Genomic DNA, 25738 nt, shown 5'->3' on the forward strand with positions numbered 1-25738 from the left:
CCCACCACAGGGAAAGGCCCTGCAGACACTCAATGGCCCTAAATGGCCCCAAGCTCCCTGGGGCAGAATGAGAGATTCACAGCCACTGCCCGCTGGCCTGGCCTGGACGCACAATGGGTGGATTGTGTGGCCACTTCCGCCATGGGAGGAGGGGCCTCGTGACCCAGGGCAGCAGTCATGGGGAGGCTGGCCTCACAGCCTCCCCGGGACAGGATCTGTCCTCGGGCCAGGGCCACCAGATCTGCCCAGCTCTGCCTCCCCTGGCCTCTGCCGGCCAACATTTTATCATCGTGTGGCACCAACGATGTCAGAGCAATGCTAGACAGTGACCGGGAATCACTGGCTCTCAACCCTCCAGGGGTCCATCCGCTGCCTGCCAAAGCCCCTCTGAAGCATATCTGAAAAGAGCACAAGCCGCCTTCTTACTGATTGGCTGTAGGCAAGTGATTTAACTTCCTTGGGCCTCAGTTTTGTCACCTAAAAAAATGGGGAAGTAATTCCATTTTTCCCATGGATTGATATATAAGTATCAGATGAGACAGATACAAGATGTGGAGTGCCCAAGACAGAGAGGGCCACTTGGGATGTGCTCGGGAAACGGTGGCCTCTCCCGTGGCTCCATGGTGACGGCCTGAATCATTCCCTGGTGCTCAGGGCTCTGACCCCCGTCCAGAAGGCACTGCCCCCAAGACAGACAGAAACTCACTTAACTTTTGATAGGTTTAGATGTCATCTTCTTAATCAGATTAGAAAGCCTCCAACAACAAAAACTGTTGTTTCTTCTACTTGCCCTCTGCGCCTACAGCACACAGTACAGAGCCCCGTGCTGGCAGCTGCTCAGTAAACGTCTGAGGTCGACAGGGTTTGAGTCAACACAGCTGTGAAATCATTTTGGAGCCAGAGGGGTCTCGGAGTAAAACGGAGCTGTGGTCTTGGAGGTGATCGCCGCTGTTCACGGCAATGGCCTTTTGGATTGGGTACCACTGCTCTCAATGCCACCGTCTTCTGCTGGCATCCTGGCGTGTTCCTGGCATGGCGGGCGGGGAAACCGAGGCCCAGGTGGGTGAGCTGGTGAGCGGTGGAGCCAGGCACAGTATCCAAAGTCCCCCTGAAGGCCACCCGGCCCTGCCTCTAAGGACAGTCCATACTTCCACCCCCCTGTCACAGAGCACAACTCTCACTTGGGGACACTTTCATAATCACTGTCTCACTGACTTCTCTAAGCGCTCTCAAGTTGGCTGCAACCGACAGTCACAGATAAGGCTGCTGGACTGTCGTCATGGTATGATAACAAGCCGACACAACTGAGTGGTCACTAAGTGCTCCGGCTGGGCAGAGTGTTTTACACGTGTTCTCGCACGCCAGGCGCTAACAGTAAGAGTGGTGAACACTTGCACGCACTTGGGGCCGAGGGCATCATGCATGTTAACTTGTTGAAGCGTCTTTTTTATTTTTTAGAAGAAAAGGGCCCTGTGCATTGTTTGTTCACCACGTTCGGCTCCCCGGCCTGCAGGCGGCTCCTACTTCCCTGATCCCTGCCTGGAGGACCCGTGTGGCCACTGAAATGTTAGGAGTCCCCAGCTTGTGTCACTTTGGGGCAGAAGCTAAGAGCCAGGACGAGCTTCACTGAGGTCTCTTCCCTCGGCCACCAGGACCCGTCAGCAGCTGCCCATCATCCGGGTCCCAGACGTGCAGCAGAGCTCAGCCAGCCCTCGGAGGGTGTGCGGTACAGGGCAGAAGGAGGCCTGTGCTGGGGCCCGGGAGCTGCTCGTTACTGCGGCGCGGGCGAGCCAATCCCCACAGAATGGAGAGGGAGGGGTCTTGAAAGTCACCCCCTCCAATGTCCTCCAGCATCTCAGGAGGACACTGGAGGCTGCAGCTACACCGCCAGGGAGCGGCGGGCCACACGCGGGCCCCGCTTCCTGCCCCGGGCCGGGCCCCAGCAGATTCTCAACTCACGCCTCGAGGATCACCAGTGCTCTGAGGGCTGGACACGTGTTAACATACTCAGTCCCTCCACAGTCCTGGGAGGTGTGGACGACGGCTGTCCACTTTTTATAGATGAGGGAACTGAGCACATGCCAAAGGCCAGCCAGCAAGCAGTGGGGAGGCCAGCTCTGAGGCCAGGCAAGGGCTCCAGTTATCAGCACTCCTAACCACCCTGCTGTGGGCGCCCAACAGTCTGGAGGAGGAAAAAGGCAAATCTGAGGGCTCTAGACATTTGCACACAGAGTATAAGGAGGGCTCCAAGGAAGATATACAAGTGTTCGACAGACACGCAGAAAGATGCTTGACATTATTAGCTGCCAGGGAATTTTTAAACCAATTCAAAACTACAAGATACCATTGCACGCCCACTAGGATGGCTAAAATCAAAGTCAGATAAGTGTTGGCAAGGATGTAGAGAGACTGGAAGCTTTATATGCGGTGGGGATCTAAAATGGTACAGCCACCAGGGAAAATAGTCTGGCGGTTCCTCAACCGACCACCTGCACCAGCAATTCCACTCCTGGGTGTATACCCCAGAGAAATGAAAACACACGTACGCATAAAAACATGCGCATGAATGTTTCCGACAGTGTTCTTCATAACAGGCAAAAGATGGAAACCACCGAATGTCCACCAGCTGATGACTGGACAGACACAATGTGGTCTAGCCATACACTGGAATATTATTCAGCCGTGAAAAGGAAAGAAGCACAGATTCACAGTACAACATGGATGAACCTTAAAAACATTATGCTGTGGGAAAGAAACCAGTCACAAAAGATGGTATTGTCTTTTTTTTTTTTTGGCCTCTACACGTGGCCTGTGAGATCTTAGTTCCCCAACCAAGGATTGAACGCGCGCCCTCGGCAGTGCAAGCGTGGAGTCCTAACCACTAGACCACCAGGGAATTCCGAAAGATGGTGTATTATATGATTCCATGATATTAAAGTCCAGAACAGGGAAATCTATAGAGACAGAAAGTGGTGGTTGTCTACGGCTGGGGTGGGCGGGGGGTGACAGTTAAAGGGTACAGCGTTTCTTTTTGAGGTGATGCAAATGTTCTAAAACTGACTGTAGCGATGGTTGTACACATCTGTGGATACATTAAAAACCACTGGATGGTACACTTTGAAATAGTGAATTTATGGTATGTGCATCTCAATAAACTTGTTTTTTAAAAGGATAAGGGGTAGGGGGTAGGGAGCTGGGCTACTGAAATGCTACTTCCTTTCAGGTAATGATGACGAAGAACCAACGTGCAAAGTGTGCGTTCTCTGCCGACATCCCCGCGGCGAGGGAAGAGCACCCTCCCAGATCCACTTCATACAACCAAACAGCTGACGGGACCCGAGAGGTGAGGGGGGCGGGGCATCGTCCTGCACGGGCCCAGGAGGGCCCGGCCGGACCGCTCAGAGGCTGGCCTGTCACGGCTGAGCAAGGAACGCTCAGGACCACAGGGGCCCTGGAGTGAGGAGGGGCCACTGCTGAGCCTCCAATGGCATGAGTCCCTCTCCATCTCAGAAAACTGCCAGGTTCCTATGACCACAGTGTCCCCACTGCTCGGAGCTCATCCTGCACTGGTAATTCCCCCTCCTAAGCAGGGCCTCTCGTTCCAGTTAAATCTGATCTTATCGCTCCCACCCTGAGCCTTCAGGATAAAGTCCAAGCCCCACAGCCTGGTGTGAAAAGCACTCTCTCCACTCTTATGGTCCTGCAGGTCCCCACATCCGAAGGGAGGTCCACAGGCACCCAAAAGGCGGCGCTGTCTGCCTCGTGAGCCCTCCCTGCCCCCGCCCAGCTACCCACTGGAGCCACTTTCTCCCTCCCCTGACCCGCATGGGCGCCCTGCACCAGCCCCGCACCCACGACGCTCTTCCACTTCACAGACACGTAGACGTGTCTCCTACGTACCAGGCACTGTGTGCGGCAAAGGGGACACCCGGGGAGCTTGAAGCAGACGTGATCCCTGCTCCTGCGGAGCTATAACCCCTAAATGGCGAAACTGGCAGAAGCAACCAGTAGAGAATGACAAACTTCCAAACGGAGGGAAGGAAAGGTGCAAAGTTTTAAGGGCCTGGGACAGAGAATGTGTCCTAAGTCAGGTAATCAGAGAGACATCCCTGAGGAAGGGACACCTGAGCTGAGAGCTGGGGGTGGGGACGAATTCCAATTAAGGGAACGTCCTGTGCAAAGGCACTGAGGTGGAAAAGAGCTCGGAGCTTGAGCATCTGCTGCAGGAGGGCCACAGCAAGGCAAGGAAGGGGCGGGTGGGACAAGATGAGGCTGGGGAGCGGGGGAGGGAGGCCGCGGCCAGACTGCAGGCCTCACGGGCCACTTCAGAGGCTACAGTCTTCACTATCTTCGCAATGAAAAGGTGAGAAAGTTTTTAGTCAGGATGAGCGGGGATCAGGTCTGCGCGTCTCCTAGTGCATCACCCTGGGGTCTGCGAGTGCAGTTCCTGGTTTCCCGAGGCCTCCCCTCCGGGCTGGGGGCTCCTGTGGATGGTGGTCAGCAAGCAGTGTGCCACTTCAGAGGAAGCTGTCCCTGTGGTCACACAGGGGGTCCAGGGGCCATTTGGGGGACACTTAACATCCTTCCAGCTAATGAAGATGGGGAGAAGAGGTGACAGTTTAGATAGACTCAAACCTCCTCCTTCCGAGTTCATTCAGGGAAACCCCAGGAAGATCCATCTAGACGGCACCACCTGACTCATGGAATACAGTCACCATAACACTTCGAACAATTCTGGGGCAGCAGCAGAAGGGCCACCCCCCTCAGCCCCCGGGCGACACCTGACAGCTGGCCCTGGATGCCACAGTGAGGAGGTTCTGGTCGCTCCCCTGAAGAAGCAGCTCTAGAGGCCACGAAACCCTCCCACCACCCCAGGGGACCTCTGTCCAGGTCTGTTCCCTGATAACTGAATCTCGGGCAGAGCCTCGGCGGCACCAGGCTGTCGGCTCCACGAGAACCTTGGCGCAGAAAAACAACTGAATCATCCTGATCATTCTCCACGCCAAGTCCTCTCGAGGCCAATATTCCTTTTGGTGGGGGGGCGGGGGGAGGTGGCAGCTTGGGAGTTGATTTCTATGGCAACCAGCTTTAGTGATCTGCATAAGCTCCAGACACACAACCCCCAACCTGTCCACAAGGGCAGCCAGAAAAAAAGCATAACCTCTCAGCTCTGAGAATTCCTGTCCATCCCTGGGTCCTGGAGGTTTAATGGAAGCATCCCATGGGCAGAATGCTCTAGGGCTGTCAGAAACATCTCAGAAACTCATCTATCTTGACCCACACAGCCCCAAGCCACTTCCCCAGGGACCCGAGTATCGCCTTTGGTGAAGGCCCTTCGAGCTGAGACCCTTCTGGGGCAAACCACCTTTCTCTGTTTTCTTACAACAAAATGCAGAAAGGCCAGCTTTGCAAACCCAAGCCCGGGGACCTGCTTCCCAGTCTCTGAAATCTGAACGTCCTTCTGCCTCTCCTGACCCTGGGCCCCTCCCCGCACCTAAGCCCGTGCCTCCCTGTTCATGTCCCGAGAATAAATATTAAAACAGGAATCTGAAAACAACGGCACGGTCAAGGTCAAGTGTCAGTCTATGGCCTGGCTCTGAACTTGAATCTCGTATCTCGCGCAGGGTGGGAAGACCAGGTCAGCGCCGACAGCCCGGGGCCCCGTGGCGGGAGGATGGCCTGCGTGCTGCTGAGCAGGCCTCACCTGGCACCTCTCAGTCCCTCTCTCCACTGGCCCCTGCCCCTCTCCTCTCTTTTCAGGGCCTGTGCAAAGTGCAGCCTGTCACCCTTCTCCCCAAAGGATCGTGCTCTTCTCAAAAGAGGAAACATCCCGGCCTTAGCAGATATCCGCTTCATGCTCAAGCACAGACGGCAGTGAAAATTTATCCCGGAGATACTGAGGCTGGAAGGTTATCCTGAGGTCACCTCAGGCATCTGAGGGCCGGCTGCTGTGTGTGCCCTGGGTGGGACAGACTCCTGGGACCCAGCCGAGACCTCCCTGGGAAACGCAGCCGGTGGCTGAAACCCTTGAAGCTGCACGTCCCCACGTGCCGCCTGACATGCTCTCCAACCTTCTCTGCACAAGAACAGGAACACAGGGGACCAAGTTCCCCTTTAGTGCTCAGCCACCACCTGCCCTGCGCCGTGGGCTGTGGGTGTGCTTGCGGGGAGCAGGGGATGGGAGGCCCCCCAGGGTTGGTTGCTCCCTAACTCCCAGTCCTTTATCTAAGAAAGTAATGACACAGGCAGTAGCGGTGGGAGCAGCTGTAAGAACTCAGCCAACATTAGACACTTCTACATACTGAAAGACATCTACTTCTCACAGCCACCTGCCCACCTTAAGAAGTAGGACCTAGCAGCAACCCCATTTTACAGAAGAGGAAACTGAGGCTCGAGGGGGTCATGTGATCACACTGGTATCGACCACCAACTAAGCACTGGCTGGGGCCTGAGCACCGGGTGAAGCATTTCATACGCATCGTGTTGTTTACTCTTCCCAACACGGTATGAGGTTTTCCTGGTACTAACACCATTTTACAAATAAGAAAACTGAGGCTTGGCGAGCTCACAGAGGAGCCCAAACACGCCTTTCCCCACGGCCCCCCAGCCCCATGGAAGCGGAAGAGACTTCAGGTTGCTGGCCAGGCAAAGGCCCTGCAGGGCACCACGTGTGGACAGCGCACCTCCCCACTTGTGTGGGGGAGTGGGACAGGACACCAGCAGGGCCACAAACGGGCCACCAGGGCTCATGGGAAGCGGCAATCTGCGAGAGTTGGTCAAGAAGGGGGCGAGAGCCACAGGGAAGTGAGGGAGGCTGAGGCCACCGACCCTGGACACATGGGGGAAGAAAATGCTGTCAGCAGGAGGGCTGCTATGTGGTGATGAGAGTCCCCTTTGTCCTGATAAAGAAAGACAGGACGTCAACCCTCCGGTTATCACACACTGCAAAGCGCTGGCTCGAGCATCCCTCCCACAGGGAGGCCCTCTCTCTCGGCTGCATTTTCACTGATAACATGACCTTGTTTTTCATGACCCCGAGCCGCTTTCCTGAGGAATGAATCATGCTCTTGTCCACAACACAGAAAACACAGGGCAAGTCAGCGGCGGCAATGGCAGCACCCCCCAAGGTGGCGGGCGGGTTACCGTGGGGTCAGGACCCAGGCTACTGGGGAAATGGGGAAGGGAGAAGGGAAAAGCCAAGAAGACTTGGTCCCAGCTCAGAGATGGGCACTCAGGGTCAAAGCCGTGAGCTCGGAGAGGGGTTCTCCACCAAGGCAGGACTCAGGGGCCAAGGGCAGCCGCTCCAGTTCAAAGGCCCTTGGGGGTCCCTTTCTTCAGGGGTGGCAAGAGGGTTCCGCCCCTGTGCCAACTCAATGCCTGTGGCTGTGGCTGTGTGTCGCTGAGGACGTAAAGGCACGTGCGAACTCTGCAGTGCTCAGATCGGTAAATCAGGTCTCTAAGCGTAGAGGGCAGATCGGGTTCCAACCATGCCCTGGTTCAATCCCGTCTCGCCTCCGACGAGACGGAGGCCCCGGCAGGGAAGTGCCCGACCACAAGCCCATGTCTTCTTGGCAGTGGCAGAGCCGTGTGTACAAGCCGTGTGTACACAGTACACGGCAAGGCAGCTCCACGGCTTTAGAAATGCACAGAACCACTCCCGGCCTTCCGCCTCACCCCTCCACGCACCTGGAACCTGTGCACCAGCTCCAGGGACTGGCTGTCGTTCTGGTCGGCTTCGAGGATGACATCGGTCAGTTTGTGGATGATGACGTCCAGGGGGCCCTGCTCCTCGATTGGCCGGCTAAGGTTCAACTACAAGCGGGAGACACAGAGAAAAAGAACAACTTCAGCTCCTGAGCCCGCTGCCCCGTCTATCCCGTCTCCTCTGCATGTCCCCGTGGCACGGAGAGGGGGCAGGAGGAGGGCTGGCACTCGTGGGACAGGACGGGACGAATGGGATGAACTCGCTGAGGACCTGGAGCCCTTCCGGGGCAGGCCCTGTGTTTACACTTCTGTCCCCGAGCCCCAAGCAGCCCGGGACACAGAAAATACACACGTGGAATCAGGGTGACGAAGTTTCTGTGGATCAAGGGAGAGTCACTGTGAAAGCATTTACTGGCCACACTGCAGCTGCCCTACCACCCAGGTTTTTCAGGTGGGGACACCAGGGTTCAGGGAGGTCAAGTCCAATGACTGAAGTCACACGGCCAGACCTGAACTGAGATGCAAGTGGACACTCTCTCCACAAAACTATACACCGTCTCGGCAAAGCTGTGATCTGCGTGAACCTAAGAGCTGCTGCTTTGAGAGACCAGAAGCGGGCACTTCACACTGAGATCAGGGCCTACGATGACAAAGTGAGGGGGCACCGGGCTGCCTGGGGTCCCTGAGGCACGGCTCCACTGGGGGGGGGGGGGCGTGTTTATTTTTTCAAGAGCGTGGGGTTAGGAAGATCGGGCCCCGGGGGGAGCCAGAGCTGCTGGCTGACAGACAGTCGACATCACCTGACCCCCAAGACAGGAGCACCTGCCAACAGCCGGGGCCGCCTGACACCGAGCTTCCTGACTGGCCAGATGTCTGCTGCCCGGCACGCGGCCGCCACCAGCTGCGTGGCCCGCTCCCTTGGAGGGGACGGCGCCAGCCCGGCACCTGGCTGACCCCCTGGGTGGCCTCAGCAGAGGCCGGAGACGGCCACCAGCCCCATCCCTGCCCTCAGCCCCACCCCCAGGGGGGCCTCCCTCTGGGATTCCCAGCTGTTTGTTTCAAAGTCGTTCATAAAGAAATCATGGTGACAGCTCTAGGCAGACACTGTGCTAAAAACGTATGTCTGTTCGTTTCTTTTCATTTTCAAACCACACAGTGAGAAGGAATCCCACAGACACAGACTTCTGAGACCTGCCTGGGACCTCACGGTGAGAGGGCAGAGGCAGAGCTGAAGCCGGGCCTGTCCCATGCCCCATGCCTGCCCTGTGCCACGGGACGCTGTCCTCTACAGCCACGACCACCCAGCTGCCTTGTCCTCTGGCTGCTGGCCGAGTCCGGCCATTTGGAGGTACCAGCAGAAGATGGGAGAGGAGCCTGGGTGTTTGCTCCCACCGTCCCCACTGCGCAGGGCAGCCCCTCTCCCAAGACCACCACTGTCCCTAAGCTCTTCCTTCCCCTAGTCCCCTGAGGCCTGGGGTGGTGACAGCCCGCCATTCTCGGGGTGCCTCACCACCTCCCGCTGGCTCCTTTGACCCTGCCCACACCTTGCCATCCTCCCTCATTTAAACTCTTTTTCCGTTAAGGCTTCGGAATGTGCCAGCTCTTTTCTGCTGATATCCTTAACTCCTCTTTTTTATTGTCTGCCAGGAAAGATGTTAAGGGATTTTACCTATTTGAAAAAAAAAAAAAATCCCATGGACTTCACCAAAAGAAAATACTGAAGGACACCGATCCTTCCCCGTGGTGACTAGCCTGTGTACAAAACAGCAAAAATGAGACCAGCTGAGAAGGCTGCCCATCTTCTGGGACTCCTGGACGGGGAAGGGAAACGGCATTTGTCCTCACAGCACAGCCAGGAGCTGGGGGTGATGGTCCCCCTTCACAGACCAGGACACCTAGAGCCCAGGAGGAAAAATGACCGGGCAAGGTCTCGCGGGTGGGGGGTGGCCCGGCTGGGGCCTGGACACAAAGTGACACCAATGGGCTCAGCCCGCAGCCAAGCTGCTAGGTGTCCTGGGGCCTGTGCAAAAGCCTAGCGGCATCCCTGGGCCTCAGTTTCCCCTAGGATAAAAAACAGGAAACTCCAAGGACCTTTCCGGTTCTGTCCGCGGATTCATTATTACATTCCCATCCAACTCCACTTCCCAGAATAAAACAGAATTGGAAGGAAGGCAGAGCAGCCGGTGGGAAGTGGGAACACGGGCAAAGGACAGCTCATTCTCAGAGGTGCCACAGACACAAGCCCATTTGTGTTGTAACTGCGGCTCCACTGTGACAGGCACCAAAACAAGAAGCCAATATTTTCAGATCAAGACAGCCACGGATAGAAGAGAACTGGGTCACATGGTGATGCTGGGCAGGGCGCCCCGGGCCTCAGAAACCCCATCCCAGAGAGAACATTTCCCATGCAGCAAGCGGGGACAGAGTCAGCCCCTGAGAGGAACCTGGGGCCCCAGTGCGTTTGGGGAAGGAGGTGGGCAGGAAATGCCCTCAGCTCATGCTCGCCTGGCATCACCCAAGGCCTGTAGACCTGACAACCGTGGGCTGTTTGGAAAATAAGCTCCCCACGTTCCCGGCCGCCCCACTGAAGGTAAACAGTTGAGTTTTGGAAGCCGGCCACCTTCCTTTGTGTATTTTCCAAGCATTTTTGTGCCAGTGAAACCCTTTCACGAGAACAGCAATCAGGACACACGTCAGGCCTGGATGGTCTCCGCTCAGCATCGCTGCAGCATCCTTGCTGGGGCACAAGCAGTGCTGTCAGTGGCTCTAAAAGGCCCTCTAGGGCTTCCCTGGTGGCGCAGTGGTTCACAGTCCACCTGCCGATGCAGGGGATGCGGGTTCGTGCCCCGGTCCGGGAAGATCCCACAGGCCACAGAGCGGCTGGGCCCGTGAGCCATGGCCGCTGAGCCTGCGCGTCCGGAGCCTGTGCTCCGCAATGGGAGAAGCCACAACAGTGAGAGGCCCACGTACCGCAAAAATAAATGAATGAATGAATGAATGAATGAATGGCCCTCCAGCACCACCTTTCCTCAAGGGACCAGACAAGCCTTGGTCATCCTGAGGGGTTCTACCCCAAGGAGCCGGCAGTCTCTCCCCACTGGCTGGGAAGGGGGAGAAGGCCCTCTGGGGCTGCATCCTCAGGAGTGGTACTCAGCAGGCTCTGGGTGCACGTGGGAAAGAACCCAGGACCCTGCAGAGGAGGGCACCCTCAGAGGGGGGATGACACAGGAGGGACCCTCAGGAGGGATAGGCAGTTGCCACAGAGGAGGGGACACTGCAGAGAAGGGGGACCGCAGAAGACAGGACCCTCAGGAGGGAGATACTGCAGAAGAGGGGACCCTCAGAGAGGGAGGGTGTCAGAGACGAGGGACCCTCAGGTGGAGGATGCTGCACAGAAGGGAACCCTGGGACCAGGGGAGGCACCTCAGAGGCTTCGTCTCCCAGATGCAGTGGGGATGGGGGCTCGGGTGGAAGTGAACTCACTTCAGTTGTGCCATTTTGTTTTTCTGACCACACTCTGTTCGCAGAAAAGGGAACTTTCCCAGGGACCTGTTCTCTTCCTCAGAAAGGGTCCCTCTCAGCCAGTCACAAGGTGTCCCGATGAAAGGGCCACCTGCCGTGGCCAGAGGAGGTCTGCAGGCGCCACGTTTCCAATTCACACCATCCTGTGAGGCCAACGCTGGATGCTGTCCTGTGAGCACTCAGAACTCGGAGGGAACAAGGGCCCCCTGTTTCCTCAGCGAAGAAGGCAGTGAGGCGGACTAGGGTGGGGGGAGGGCGGGGAGGAGATGGGACAAAGGCCCGCGGACCCCGGTGGCCTAACAGTCACCTCTGACCTCCGAAACAAGCAACCCCATCATGCCCAGGCCCGGACCCAAGGTGAGCTGGGCTCCGCCTACCCCCGCCTTCCCCACCACCTGGTCGAGGAAGACAGGATGAGATAATGGGCACAGCAGACGCCTGGAAACCCCTCCCGGCTCAGAGGCTTCTGGGCTGGAGCAGGTCACTTAATTGCTCTGTGCCTCGGTTTCCCTATTCAGAAAACGAGGATGTCGTAACTACACCTCCCAGGGCTGGATGAGAACTTTCCGTTTAGAGATGTGGCACATGAGCCCTCCAGACAAGTTCCTGCTTCTGCTTGGTCGCTTGTTAATCGACAAGTATCTTCTGGACCCCACCTGTGCACCAGGCACAGACGACGACCCCTGCCCCCTCAACTCAGGGCCTCAGGCGGCCGTAGGAGCATCTCTGTTCACTTTGGATGCAGCCCCAGCTGCCCCAGACCTTGCACAGGGCGGTGCTCTGCTCCTCTGCCAGAGCGAGCCCTCTGCCTGGGATGTCCCCCACCGCGCATCCCCCTGTCCACATGTGAGCTCTTACTCATCGTCCAAGTCCCAGCTCAGAAGTTCAATCCTTTTCCAGACTTCTGAACTCACCCCTCCCCAAACAGGAAGAATTAATGGCTCCCTCGTCTCACCCGTGTCCCCAGGACCCTCTTGCACATCCCTCCAGGATTGCACTGTAACTTCCAAGTATAAAGGCATTTCTTTAACCCTCTGTCTCCTCCACAAGACCGTGAGATCCCCAAAGACCAGGGCTGGGGCTTGGCATCCCTAGGACCTAGAACCGGGGCTCCAGGCAAGAGCTCGGTAAACGTTTGCTAAATGCGCTGGCAGCTTTAAAGAACAGAGTGAACAACGCAGACCAAGGAGGAGGGACCTTCCGTAGAGCAGGGTGACTCTTTTCTGCTAAGAGGGTTGAAATAGCCTCCCAGAGGAGGAGGTGTCCAGATCAAGCCATGAAGGGGAGAAGGAAGAATGGGACCTCCAGGGATGGGCAGCGGAAGGGAGGTGTAATCCAGGTAGAGGGGGCAGCTGCAAAGATGCAGGACTCACCTACATTAAATCCTCTCCTGTATCTATCAATTCCAAATGCCTCAGGTGTCCTAAGCTACCACCTCAGCCGAAAGAACTTTTCCTACAGCACTGGCCCCTGAATGGCACCTTGGGCAAGGGGCAGGTAGGGTGAGGGGTGGCCCATAACCGCCCCTCTCTCATGCCTGATCTGCAGGCTGGAAGCCGAGGACTCAGCGGAAGACTCCAATGCCTAGGGGACCCGAATTCGGCTGTGGTATGAACAACTAATAAATCTTCAGTGCATTAAGCCACTAAGAATTTGGGGTTGCCGGCTTTGGCAGTTAGTCTACCCTAATACAGTCCCCAGAGGGGAGAGTGTGGATGGGGGAAGGGCGGGGGGTGCCGAGATGAGATCAAAGGCAGAGGGTTTCAGCTCTCTGGAGGGTTCTCTGGGCTGTACTTCCAGCTCTCCCTTCGCTCCCAAACTCCCGCACGTGCTTCCCTGACATGATCAGTAACCAGCTAGATACAAAAGAAGCAGGTTCATCGGCGAGGCTGGGGACTCGGGAAAACTGGCTCCCACACCTGCTCCCGCTGGGGGCCATTCATCCTCTCTGGATGCAACATGCAAGGTGTTCTACCCAGAGGCCTGGGCTGCTAAAAAAAAAAGTCTACACTTCTCTGAACACCCAGACAGGTTGCAACTGACCTCTCAACCGCAAAGGCCGCAAGTGAAGCCAGTGAGGACATCAGGCAGGTGTGGTTACCATTTCACAACCACGCTCGGCAGCCGGGTCTCGTTAGGAGTGGCTGTGAAGCTATGAGGCCTGGCACATTATTTAAGCTCTGTGTCGCTCTCACGGGTCCCCACTCAGGCTGTTGTGAGGATTGAACGAGTTAATGTGTGTAAATTACTTAGGACGGAGCCCAACACAGAGCAAGTGTGCAAGAGCTGTGTACCGGTGCCAGGACAAAGAGGCTTCTGGCCTGAAAACTCAGGTTCCGAGGGGGGTGACCACACAGGCCTGTCCTCAAATGGGGTTTTCCTGGATGACAGGAGTGTCTTTTATTCTGATGGGACTTGGTGGGTTGGATAGGGGCGGGTCACCAGAAAGATCAAGGCATGATGAGATCAAGCCATGACTGCAACTTTCAGCCCCACTCCCTATCCTTTGGCGGGGGTGGCTGGAAAATGAAATCGCGACAAATCATGCCTTTGTGATGAAGCTTTCATAGAAAATTCCACAGGTACAGGGTTCAGGGAGCGTCCTGGCTGGTGAGTTCGTGGAGGCGCTGGGAGACTGGGTCGCTCAGAGGGCACGGAAGCCTCTTCCCACGCACCTTGCCTGACGCACCTCTTCCACCTGGATGTTCGACTGTATCCTTTCCCATAACCCTCTATAATAATCTGGTAAATAGTAAGTCCACTGTTTTCCTGAATTCCGGAAGCCACTCCGCAAATTAATCAAACTAGAGGAGGGGGTCATGGGAACCTGTGCGGGCTCAGGAGCACAGGTAACAACCTAAACTTGCAGTCAGCATCTCATAAGTCTGCAAGGATTCATCTAGTGGGACTGAGTCCTTACCCTGTGGCATCTGACACTCATCTCCAGGTGGTCAGGGTCGAAACTGAGTTAAACCGTGGGACACCCAGCTGGTGTCGCAGGATCGCGTGGTGTGGGAAAAGCCCCCCGACACCTGCTATCAGACGTGGTGAGTGTGTAAAATTGTGACAGTAAAGGAGAATTGCGGGAGGTATGCTTTTCCTATTCAGTTGTGCACTCAAAAAGATCAGCTATTCCATTTCCCTATTCTTGGTCTTCACATTACTAATGACCAGTGGAAATTTCCCCCACGTACTGTTAACAAGAGCTCAGGTGCAGACGAGAATTTGGATTCTGCAAAGCTAGGTCACTTGTCCTAGCTCATATTAGACTCCTCAACGTGTTCACGCTGCCCCATTAAAATGGACCATCATTGTTAATGATGATAAGTAACCCAGAGTCCTGACTTTGGGCCGCAGACTAGCTAACAAGCACTGACCGCAGGAGGTGCAGGTGAGGACACTGGGTCACAGGTTAAGTAGCCTGCCCAAGGTCATCCCATTACAGCTGCATGGGAACCTGGTCTCTCTCCTGCCAAAGCCAGACAATTAGCCACTAAGCCAAAGGGTGCCCCGGGCACCTGGGGCTTTCCTTCCATCCCTTTTCTGCCCCTCAATTCACCCCCTGCGGATGACGTGTTTTTCAGCTGTGACTTCCAATGCAAGTCACTAGATGAAAAGTTTTTGACTCAGCCAAGGTCCAGACTCAATGGCCCTGATGAACGGCAAGTGGGCAGGAGTCTCATTTATTCCTCTGGACTCTCCACAGGTCTGAGGAGCGGGGACAGAAGTGCCACATGCAACATGGAAAGGCCTCGCCGGGCAGAAGCAGGGCTCTCCTGAGAGAAAAGTCAGGTCTGGTGCCTCAGGGACAGACTGCAAAAGGGTGCCTGGCCTCGGAGGATGCAGCCGCAGTCCCGTGTTGCTTGGCGGGGTTGGTTCCAAAAGATGACAGGGGAGAGCAGCCCGAAGGCCCTTCCCGGCAAGAGCGACTCTCCCTCCCAAAGGAGCTCAAAGTGGCCCTCAGAGACCTCAGGAGCTGGGGGTCACGTGGGACTGGCCACCAAGACCCACAGGCTGGACCAAGCACAGACGCTGGTCACCCCGGCAGCCTCTGCCCCAACACCCCCTGACCCAATGCCCCAATCTCTCAGCAACTGGTCTCCAATTACTAGCATAACAAACAACAATCTGGTTAAGGCAGACGCGTGGATAACCCTTCTCCCCCAGAAGGGGAAGGGCCAACTCCTTCAACGGCCTAATGATGAAGGTCCCTTGCGTGCAGCTCCAAAGTTCTGGGAATCTGCATGCCAACTTTATCTCAAACAGCCGGGGAAGTCATTGCCTCTAGCATTTAAGACAGTGTTGGCAAAGCCTTAGTGCCGGGCTGAGCCCTCAGCAGGCCCTCCGGCAGGCACGGTGCCAAGGAGCAGTGTCAGCTCTCCCTTCCTGGAGACTCCTCTGCTCTCGGGCCCTCCAAACCCTCATCAGTCACAGTGCTTGCCGGATCCGCTTCCTCCGAGACCAACCAGTAACTGCCCTTGGGGTTCAGATCGGACTTTTCTGGGCCCCAGGCATGATGCTCACATCACTGGCGAGTTTCAGAAAAAGAGCTCTCCTTGGCCTGTGTGCCCTCGCTGAGGTCCAGGACTGTGTCCTCTTCCTTCCTGTGACCCCTGCATAGCCTGGCACAGCGCCCGGCTGTGCCGGAGACCAGCTAACATGTGCTGAAATGCTTCCCTGAGGCTAGAGACTCAGACCATCCACCCATCAACCTACCCATCCATTCACACAATGTTTATTGAGCACTTATACAGCCACCCCTCCAAGTAAATGCTATCCCCATTGTGCACTGAGAAAATGAAGACAGAAGGACAAGGTAACTTGCCCAAGGGCACTGCCAGTGGGGGGCAGGCCCAAGGGATTTCTGACCCCAGTCTCTTACCTGCTCCTTTCCCCACAGCCATCGCCCTCATTCTGTTTTCAGCACGCTGTCCCGGCTCCCAGGGGCCAGGACCCCCAAGGTCCCCTAGCTTAGTATGCCTACACGGTGCTCAGGGAAGGGGGTTCCACAGGGCCCACTGGAACCCCCAGTCGAAGTCTTCTGCAGAAGTCCAAGTGGCCCCAGAAACAGGCTGCAGACACCCCGAGCCTGGCAGGGTGAGAAAGTCGAGGGTGCCTTGGGGCCACAGAGCAAACAAGGATACATGCCCAGGGGACAAGCAGGGTGATGTGGACGCCCCAGTTCCAGCACTAGGTCGTGCACCCCGCAGAGAGGAGGCCTGGCCTCCACAGGGAGCTCAAGAGGCCCAAGGCCTTACAGTAGCTGCGTTCTCAGCCAAGCTAGCAGGCCACGAACTTCTGGGGGCTAGAAAGGCCGGGCTCCAACCACAGCACAAAAGAGCAAAGGAGGAGCCACCCCTCGGTCACCCGCATGGCTTCCTGGGCTTGAGTCTTGCCCTCCCAAGCAGACCATGAGCGTCTTGAGGGCCCCTGCCTCTGTGTGCCTGTCTACAACCAAGTATAATGCAGGATCGGAGAGTCACCAGACACTGACCCTCAAGGACCCAAGAGGGTAGATGAGGAAAAGAGGCAAAGGGACAACAGTCCCCACAGAGAGGCTTCCGTTCACCTCATGTGACCATCCCAAAGCTAAAAGCCTGGGCTGAGACGGGGTGAGGCTCTCCATCTGAGCTCTCAGGCAGCTCAGTTCAAATGCCACCATCCCTCTTCCAGAGCCCCCCCGACCCCAGCCCTGCACTGGCTCTCACCTTTCTCCCTGCACTTCCTACCGAGGATTTCAGATCAAGCACTGACTGACCTGGACGCCAACTTCCCTCCCAGGTGGTAGACTTGAAGTTGGTACCCAACGCATGCTGCATCCTCCACCCGAACGACACGCGCGGCCAACGAGGTGATGGAGGTGTGAGAGAACGGCACTCCGCGGGCCGTGGGGGTGAGTGTCTGCAGGGAGCAGAACGTGACAGCAGGATGTGCAAAAGCACATGGGGTGAGACATGTCTCATTTGACAAACTCTCAAAACATCAAGAACACAATCACAGCAATCCTTGCTTCTGCTCTTTAAGATTTAAATAAAAGAGAAACCGCTACTGCTTCGCGAATCAGACACAAAAGACTGTTCTTCAACCTGGCCTTGTTTTCTCGGAATCTCAGCGTGGGGGGGTGATGAGAGTACCCGCTTCGCAGGGCCGCTCTTTCAGCCGTTCGCTCATCCTTTCACCCACCCGTGCATCCAGCCATGCACTCGCTCACTCACTCAGCAGTTCCTGTGAGTGAACGCTCTGTGCCTGGTTTTGCTTGAGTGCTGACGATACAACAGTGGACAGGACGGCCAAGGTCCCTGTCTCAGGACCTCATGCTCTAGTGGAGGAAGATGGACAATAAACAAATAAATAAAATAATTTCAGGTGGCCATCAAGCGTCACACCATGAATAAAATCAGTGTAGAGAGCATACTGGGGTGGGGGGGGGGGTGGGACGGACTCATCAGAGAAGGCCTGTTAGGAGTTGAGCTCTGTCCGCCCCCGCAAAAAGGTTAGATCGAAGTCCTAAGCATCAGTACCGTAGAAGGTGACCTTATTTAGGAACTGGCGCGTTGCAGATGTAATTCGTTAAGCTGAGGTCATACTGGAGTAGGGTGGGCCCCTAACTCCATATTACTGGTGTCCTTATAAAAAGGAGAAATGTGGGTGCTGACACACATCGGAGAGAATGTCACGTGAAGATGAAGGTGGAGATCAGGGTGATGCATCTACAAGCCAAGGACACCAAAGATCACCAGTAACACCAGAAGTTAGGAGAGAAGCCTGGCACAGGTCCTCCCTCACAGCCTCAGAAGGAACCCACCCCGCTGACACCCTGATCTCGACTTCCAGCCTCCGGAGCTGTGAGACGATACACTTGTAGTTTAAGCCGTACAATCCTGAATTCGTCACAGGGCAGCCCAGGGAACTAACGCGAGGCCTCCCCAAGGACCCACCATCTGAGCTGAGACCTGAACAAGGAGAAGGACCCAGGAATGATGGAGGAGGAATGGGGAAAGCCGGGTGGGGCCCCGAGCACAGGCTGCATTGCGGCGGGGGCGGGGGGGGGGTGTCTCAGGGGGAGGGAAACAAGGGCATGGGGCAGGCTGTGTAGAGCTGCCAAAGACAGGACTGGGAGTTGGGAAGGTGTCCCCAGTGGGAGGGGAAGCCCCTGGAGGGCGCTGGGCAGGGAGTTACCTCTCCGTTCTCTCTGAAGAGACGACTCTGGAAGTTAACACCTGTGCGGTGTCAGCAACCGGCCTCGAACACACTGGAAGCACTTAACATGCACAGTTGTCGATTTTATGGCCTCACAGAACAGAGGGCTTAAGAAAGAACTTCAAGAACCAGGATACTCTGAAGAGGGCAGGTCAGGAACCTGCACTGACCGGCCGAGTAACGGGGGGCCATCGCTTTCCTTGTCTGTAATATGAGGGCCCCGGGGCTGGTACCCACAGCTGGTGGCATGAGAATAGCTGACCACCCCCAGCTGGGATTCCCAAACCATGCCCCCTTGCTCCCTGCCCAGCCCTGGCTCCCAGCCCAGGGTGTTTTTTTTTCCTGCTGACAACGGAAAACACATCTCAATGTTGCCTTTATCTCCACGATCTTTGCAGAACGGCAACTGGCAGCTCGCGTCACAAGCGGCTAAGAATTCTCCAGGCCAAAAATACATACTCTTTGTGCCTCCTCTTTAACAATAAGAAAGGAAAACTTTGAGTCAAACTTCTACAAAGCCTGCAAAGATTATTTTTCAAGCCCCAAAGCAGTATCCTTTCTATAGTCATTTATTTCCAGTCCAAAGAGAGCATCCCTTGAGGCAGTGTCCAAACTGGTATTTGATATAATGTTAATGAAAGCATTTTTTAAGAATTAAACCCATCCCATGGAAAAGAGAAGTTCAGTGCTCTCCAAATCGCTTGAAAAGGCGCTGGGTAGTATCAAGCCAAACTGGCATCTTCAGTGCAGGGCTCAAGTATTTTAAAATGCTCGTGTGCACTGGCCACTGACAGAGGGAGAAAGTTGGCGCTAGAACCCTTCCCGAACTCACTTGGGAGAATTCTAGAGAATGCCGGGTCACAGGAATGTAGAAACTTGACCAAACCACCACGGAAAATCCTAGGCAATGTATCTGCCCACCCCTGCCCTGCAATGGGAGAGAGTCCCCAAGGATCGATCACCACACACCACACGGGAGGGGGCAGCCTGACGCACTTCTGATCAGCAACTTCCCGGAGTGGCACGTGGTGACCCTGAAAGGTTGCTAAGACTCGTGACGGGGAGACTGCAATGCACTCGACGGCTCTGGGCAGCTGTCTTTAAGCTCAGCTTTTAAGCTCAGGTCAACGGGTTGACAGTGGTGACAGGACAGCTCACGCACCCTGCGAGGCCAGCCCTTCTGGCCGGGGGTGCGCCTGTGTCCGGGCCCTCCGCAAAGGGCCTGGCAGTTCCATCTCACTGCGGCAACCGGAAGAGACTCAGAGTGAAAGCAGACAGCTGAAAAAGCCCGCGAGCACGGCAAAGGCTCCACTTCCTAAAGCAGGGCGGAGGAATGAAATCTGTCGCAGGTTTTTCCCAGGGTCTACAAATTAAATCAGCAAGTCCATTCTCTATGTCTGCGTCTTTATTCCTGTCCTGCCCCTAGCTTCTTCAGAACCATTTTTTTCTTTTTTAGATTCCATATGTGTGTGTTAGCCTACAGTATTTGTTTTTCTCTTTCCGACTTACTTCACTCTGTATGACAGACTCTAGGTCCAACCACCTCACTACAAATAACTCAATTTCATTTCTTTTTATGGCTGAGTAATATTCCATTGTATATATGTGCCACATCTTCTTTATCCATTCATCTGTCGATGGACACTTAGTTTGCTTCCATGTCCTGGCTATTGTAAATAGAGCTGCAATGAACATTTTGGTACATGACTCTTTTTGAATCACGGTTTTCTCAGGGTATGTGCCCAGTAGTGGGATTGCTGGGTCGTATGGTAGTTCTATTTTTAGTTTTTTAAGGAACCTCCATACTGTTCTCCATAGTGGCTGTATCAATTTACATTCCCACCAACAGTGCAAGAGGGTTCCCTTTTCTCTACACCCTCTCCAGCATTTATTGTTTGTAGATTTTTTGATGATGGCCATTCTGACTGGTGTGAGGTGATACCTCACTGTAGTTTTGAGGACACGGGGAGGGGGAAGGGGAAGCTGGGATGAAGTGAGACAGTGGCATGGACTTATATACACTACCAAATGTAAAACAGATAGCTAGTGGGAAGCAGCCGCATAGCACAGGGAGGTCAGCTCAGCGCTCTGTGACCACCTAGAGGGGTGGGAATAGGGAGGGTGGGAGGGAGACGCAAGAGGGAGGAGATATGGGGATGTATGTATATGCATAGCTGATTCACTCTGTTATAAAGCAGAAACTAACACACCATTGTAAGGCAATTATACTCCAATAAAGATGTTAAAAAAAATTTACATCAGCAAATGCAAAAGTGTTGTCATAGATTCTGCTCAGAGGCCTGGGACTAAGTGGAATTTGGTATTAACTGCAGTCCTACAGGTGACAGGAAGACCCGAGGGTCACCCAAACTAAGCCTGGGGGCGGGGGGACCAGGTTCAGGAAGGTCCTGGAGGGGGTGACATCGAGTTTAAACTTACTGCACCAGCACAGCTGCACCTCAGAGGAACTCGAAGAAACAGCCACGGTATCAATGCACAGAGTTGCCAAGCCTAGTGCGCAGTTACTTTTTCTCATCTTAGCAGGAGCCTTTATCAATGTTGCACATAGGGGACACTCTTCCCATCAAACATCCCCCAGCACCTCCTCTGGGCCTGGCCCCTTGCTAGGCACAGGCATAAGGACCAGGGCCGAAGGCAGGGAGAAAACCAACCAGGAATCAGTACACAGTGACCACAGGGGTGGCCCAGGCAGGAGTGGAGGACCGTGCAAGGGGTGAGGACAGCCAGGGTCGGGGGTGAGCGGTGTAACCGAAAGAGAGCGAGCTTCGTCAGGGAAGAGGCCACACTGGAACTGATCCTGAGCAGCGGGCGATGGGGCCAGCGTGTGTGAAGGGGCTCAGGTCAGAGAAGAGGTGGGAGTCTGGGGACAGAGGAGAAGCCAGAAAGAGGGTCACACAGATCCCTCGGGGTCTCAGGAGCCAGGGAGGGTTTCTAATGGGAGAGAAAGGCCATGTATGCGTGTGTAGCAGGATAAGACCAGGGCGCAGGAGGGCTCCTGGGCAGCACGGGGGCAAAGAGAAAGGTGTAGAACCAGGGCAGTAATGGGGGTAGGGAGGGAAGAAGCAGGAATATACAGGGACCGAGTGGCTGGGGACCGAGGATGGGGTGGGGTGTGCACATAGGACAGATGCCTGTCAAGCAGTAGAGGTACGGGGTGCTGGCCACAGCCTTTCTCCAAAGCCAGGGGTCGAAGAAAAGAGTGGGCTCTCACAGCTACTGAAGCCCACGCGCCTAGAGCCCGTGCTCCGCAACACGAGAAGCCACCGCAATGAGAAGCCCACGTACCTCAACAAAGAGTAGCCCCCACCCGCCGCAACTAGAGAAAGCCCGCACACAGCAACGAAGACCCAACATAAAAAGAAAAACCCAGCAGCCAAAAAAAAAAAAAAAAAAGAGTGGGCTCTGACACCGGGGTCCCAGACCCCCAAAGTGTGAGCCCCCAAAAGCGATCTAATATTTTCCCCATAGGTCCCTCCTAACCTCTGATCCAACACCCTGGTTGCGGTGCCCTCCCTCAGCATCCTGCCCCAGCCAGTCAGTCAGTCAGAGGCTGGCTGATTTAGGAGGGAGATCCCGCAGCATCCAGCAGTTCCTATGGCAACCACCCCTTCCTGTCTCTGCAGGAGGGGGAGACACTGGAAAACCCAAAGGTAAAGCAGCGGGATTTGTTGGAAGGCAAGGAGACCCTTGAGTTCCTTGATCCTGACCCAGAAAACTCTCCTTCTCTCTGGGGAGCCTACAAGCGTCCTCAGAAGGTGACTCCAGTCCCTCTGCCCAGTTATGCCTATACTCATTTATTTGTCTGCATTTCCAGAACCTTCTGCCAGGAACGGACATGGGAGGTGGGCTCTGCCATAGCACTGACCGTCCTGGGTTGAGATGATCTGTCTGCTCTGCTTCCCCTCCTCAGAGGGCGGGGCGTGTCCTAGTCACCCATGTGAGGTGGGGACTCGGCAAATGTCCCTGCTGGCTGAATGGATGCGTGCTGACCCGCCCAGCAAGATCAAGTCAGAAACTGAGATGAGAGCCGCGGCAGTGAACTCACCGGGGGGAGAGGACAAGTCACAGCTGCAGCACACGGGGCAGCGGGCCCTTACCGCTGGGCCCAGGCTTCGGCGGGCCCCTCCGCCTGGACGTCCCCACCCTCCTGCAAACCCCTCACCTCTCAGGCCTGGTGGCTCCTCGCAGGCCACTCCCTCCCCGCCCCACTGCAGGCAGCACTGAGGGGCTGGTTCTCTGGGCACCCATGGCCTGCATGCCAGCCTGCTGCTCAGCACACGACTCTCTCCCCTGGACTCTCCCAGGACCATGCCTTGCTCACCCCTGCACACCGTCCCTTGTCTCATCCCCTCGCTGAGGCCGGGGACCTGGCCAGGCTACTTCACAGTCATTCATTCAACACACAGGAACCAAGCTGTCACTGTGTATGCACCTGACCCCAGGCCAGGGTGGCAGGGAAGGCTCTCGGGGGCAGACGCAGGCACCACGGGGCAGTGAGGCATAAAGAACAGCAGCTCTGCCAGAATGACCAAGAGTGCGGCAGGGGCGCAAATGAAGGTGCAGTTATTCAAGCAGGCGGTCAGGAAGTCCACTCAGAGGAGGTGGCCGGTGGGCTGAGCCGTGAAGGTATGTCTGGGGGCGCACATCTGCACCCATTTACCAGGGAGTCCCAAATCAGCAGTGCAGACCAAAGCGCCAGGGAAATCCTGCATCTGGAATCCAGGGAGAATGGGAGGTCAGCAGATGGCCAAAGAGGCAGCGTTGCCTCGGACACAGGGCTTGGAGAGCAGGGCTGCCGGAAGGGGCAGCAGAAACCGGCATGGCTGAACCTGACACCAGGAATGGGAAGGAGTGGTCCACCAGGCACCACCGAGGCCGTCCAGGACAGCAATAACCACAGGCTGAGCGGTGACTAGTGCCCTGCAGCGCCGCGCCCGTCTAACCCTCCTTGGTACTAGAAGACAGCAAAGCCAGGGTTCAACCAAACCTGAGTCAGCCCGGGACCTGAAGGCCGGGACCCTGAGCGTGGCCCAGCCAGGGGTCCATAACGTTCTGGGGCCCACGGCATTGAACCGTGGGCATGGATGTCCCAGACAAAACTTGGTGGGAAGAAGTATGTGATGCCCGGTGGCTACCCGCTTCCCAGCCTTGGCCTGAGCGCTTTTGATAACTAGTTCATGGCTCTCTAATTCCCAAAGAGCATCCTAAGAGAGGATGGAAACAGGTAGGAGGGCGTGTTCACCAAGGCCACCCCTTCCCCAAGCCTCAATTACGAAATCAGTGAAATCTGCCCTCGTCCCAAGGAGCTCAGATCGGCAGCCTGGAGGGCCACAGGGAACAAATGAGGACACGAGACAGACACTGTCCCCTCCTGCTGGCAGCCCTGCCCCAGGATGCCTGCAGGGTGCGGAGGACTGCAATGTCCAAAGGGCATAAGGTCAAGGTCACAATGAGAAAAACTGCAGAGGTCTGGTGGAGGTCTAAGATGAACTCAAAGGCAGGGAGGGAACACAGAGCTGGATGGTCAAGGTCACAATGAGAAAAACTGCAGAGGTCTGGTGGAGGTCTAAGATGAACTCAAAGGCAGGGAGGGAACACAGAGCGGGACTCGGGCTCCTCTTCCAAGCAGCTGCCAGGGGCACACAGCCCATCCGACCCTCCAGACTTGTTCCGTTGGCTGGTGGCCCCTCCCCGCTGCTCCCCCCACAGGTCCCAAATCAGCAGTGCAGGTCCCTGGGGCAGAGGGCTCCCCTGTCCGGCTCCATATTTTCTCCCCCCTGCCCCCACCCCCCAAGCTCGGACCCATCGCCTGGGAACACTGACCCTATTCTCTCTGCTCTGGGATCATGACCCAGAACACGAGCTGCCTTCTCTCCCACTCATCTCAGTACCAGGGGGCAGGGAGAGGATGGCTCTCAGAGCTGGGAAATGCTAAGAAAAATCTCCCTGGAGCAGAGCCAGGAGGGGCTGGAAGAGATGGACAGCTACCAAAGCAAGGCTGCCTCGAAGGAAGAAAAAGGCTGTACCTGCCAGGGGTGCAGCCCAGACCACAGTGGGGATCGCGGGGGAGTTGGGAAAACCCCAGAACAGAGCCTCCGGCTAGTGAAAACCCCGATATTCTCCCCACCCTCATCCACTCAACAATGCTCCTTTTTTCTTGGGCAGTGACCCCACATGTCAGGGCTGTTCTTGCACAAGGCTGGCCCTGAGGGCTGTCCCCTGCTCCCTGGGTGGCTCCCTGCTCTGGGGCAGAGCCTGCCTGAGTCAGTCCCAATCCCTGGGGGCCGCAAACAACCCCCCCAACCAGAGCACATCTCCCCGCCAAGCCCCTGGCCCCAGGACAAAGCCACCTCCATGTCCCTCGCATGACCAGCAGGGCAAGAATGACAGGAAAAGAGATGGAGAGCACTTCTTCACCCAGGAGGTCAGACCCCACCTGCTTGCAAGGGCGGGGAGGGGGCATCTGCCTTTATTTCAGACAGGCCCGGGGGTCAAACTCACACTGACTCTTAACAAAAATTCAAAACTTAGCAAGGATTCTTTAAGGTGTTTCAAGAAGCATGAAGGTTGGGTCTCACTGCTGGAATGAAATGGCAACCACAGATGAAGGCCCAGCTCAGGCTTCGATCTAACTCCAGGATGGAGCAGCCTGACCTTCGCAGCCACCTGCGGGCTCGGTCCCTTCACACAGGGGAGCCGGGCCCAGGACTCAAGAACAGCAGCTAGAAGTGGTGGGGCGGGAACACAAACACAGCTTCCAGAAGGGTGCGGTCTGAAAGCCCAAGACAGTAATGCCACTTGGCGCCCCACGAAGCCCAAATGGGACTCGGGCTCCTCTGCTTGCCAGGAGCTCAGGTTCTAGAGTGTTCCACAGCGGAGACAAAGAAAATCAGGCTGACTGGAAAGATATCAGATGTGGCTATGAAGTAATGCGACTTCCTGATCAAATTAATAGTTGTTCCTTGTAAGAGATGTTTAAATTCCAAGTTACTTATTCACACCAGATAATTCTTCCTTGATTTCAGAGGTAGCCAATACTACCTTGGTATACATCCCTCCAATTTTTAGATAAATCTCCCCAAATTGGAGTCACACTACATAAACAGATTTGGATCCTACTTTTAAAGTAAGTGCTATAATGGACATTTTCCTATGGCATTACACGTTCTTCTAAATCACTGCCATTTAAAGGCCAATAAAGCATCATTTATTTCACCAACTCCCTACCATTTAACATTTGGTTGTTTCTAATTGTACAATAACGTAAGAAAAGGGATTAAATTGTATCCCA

General features: G+C 55.6%; 1 protein-coding gene across 3 annotated transcripts in view; it reads right to left on the bottom strand.

Annotated features, from left to right (window-relative positions):
* The window catches only part of ITPK1 (inositol-tetrakisphosphate 1-kinase), a 163271-nt gene that overhangs the window by 61440 nt on the left and 76093 nt on the right, over positions 1–25738 (bottom strand). For all 3 annotated transcript variants that reach the window (XM_089908144.1, XM_030761931.2, XM_022576240.3), the window contains one exon: positions 7687–7812. In XM_089908144.1, coding sequence (XP_089764270.1) covers positions 7687–7812 — 126 coding nt within the window. The remainder of the gene's footprint in view (positions 1–7686; positions 7813–25738) is intronic.

The sequence above is a fragment of the Delphinapterus leucas genome, chromosome 2 (assembly GCF_059928025.1).
Source record: "Delphinapterus leucas isolate spDelLeu-1000000601 "Yukka" chromosome 2, BTC_Dleu_Yukka2, whole genome shotgun sequence".
Lineage (NCBI taxonomy): Eukaryota > Metazoa > Chordata > Mammalia > Artiodactyla > Monodontidae > Delphinapterus > Delphinapterus leucas.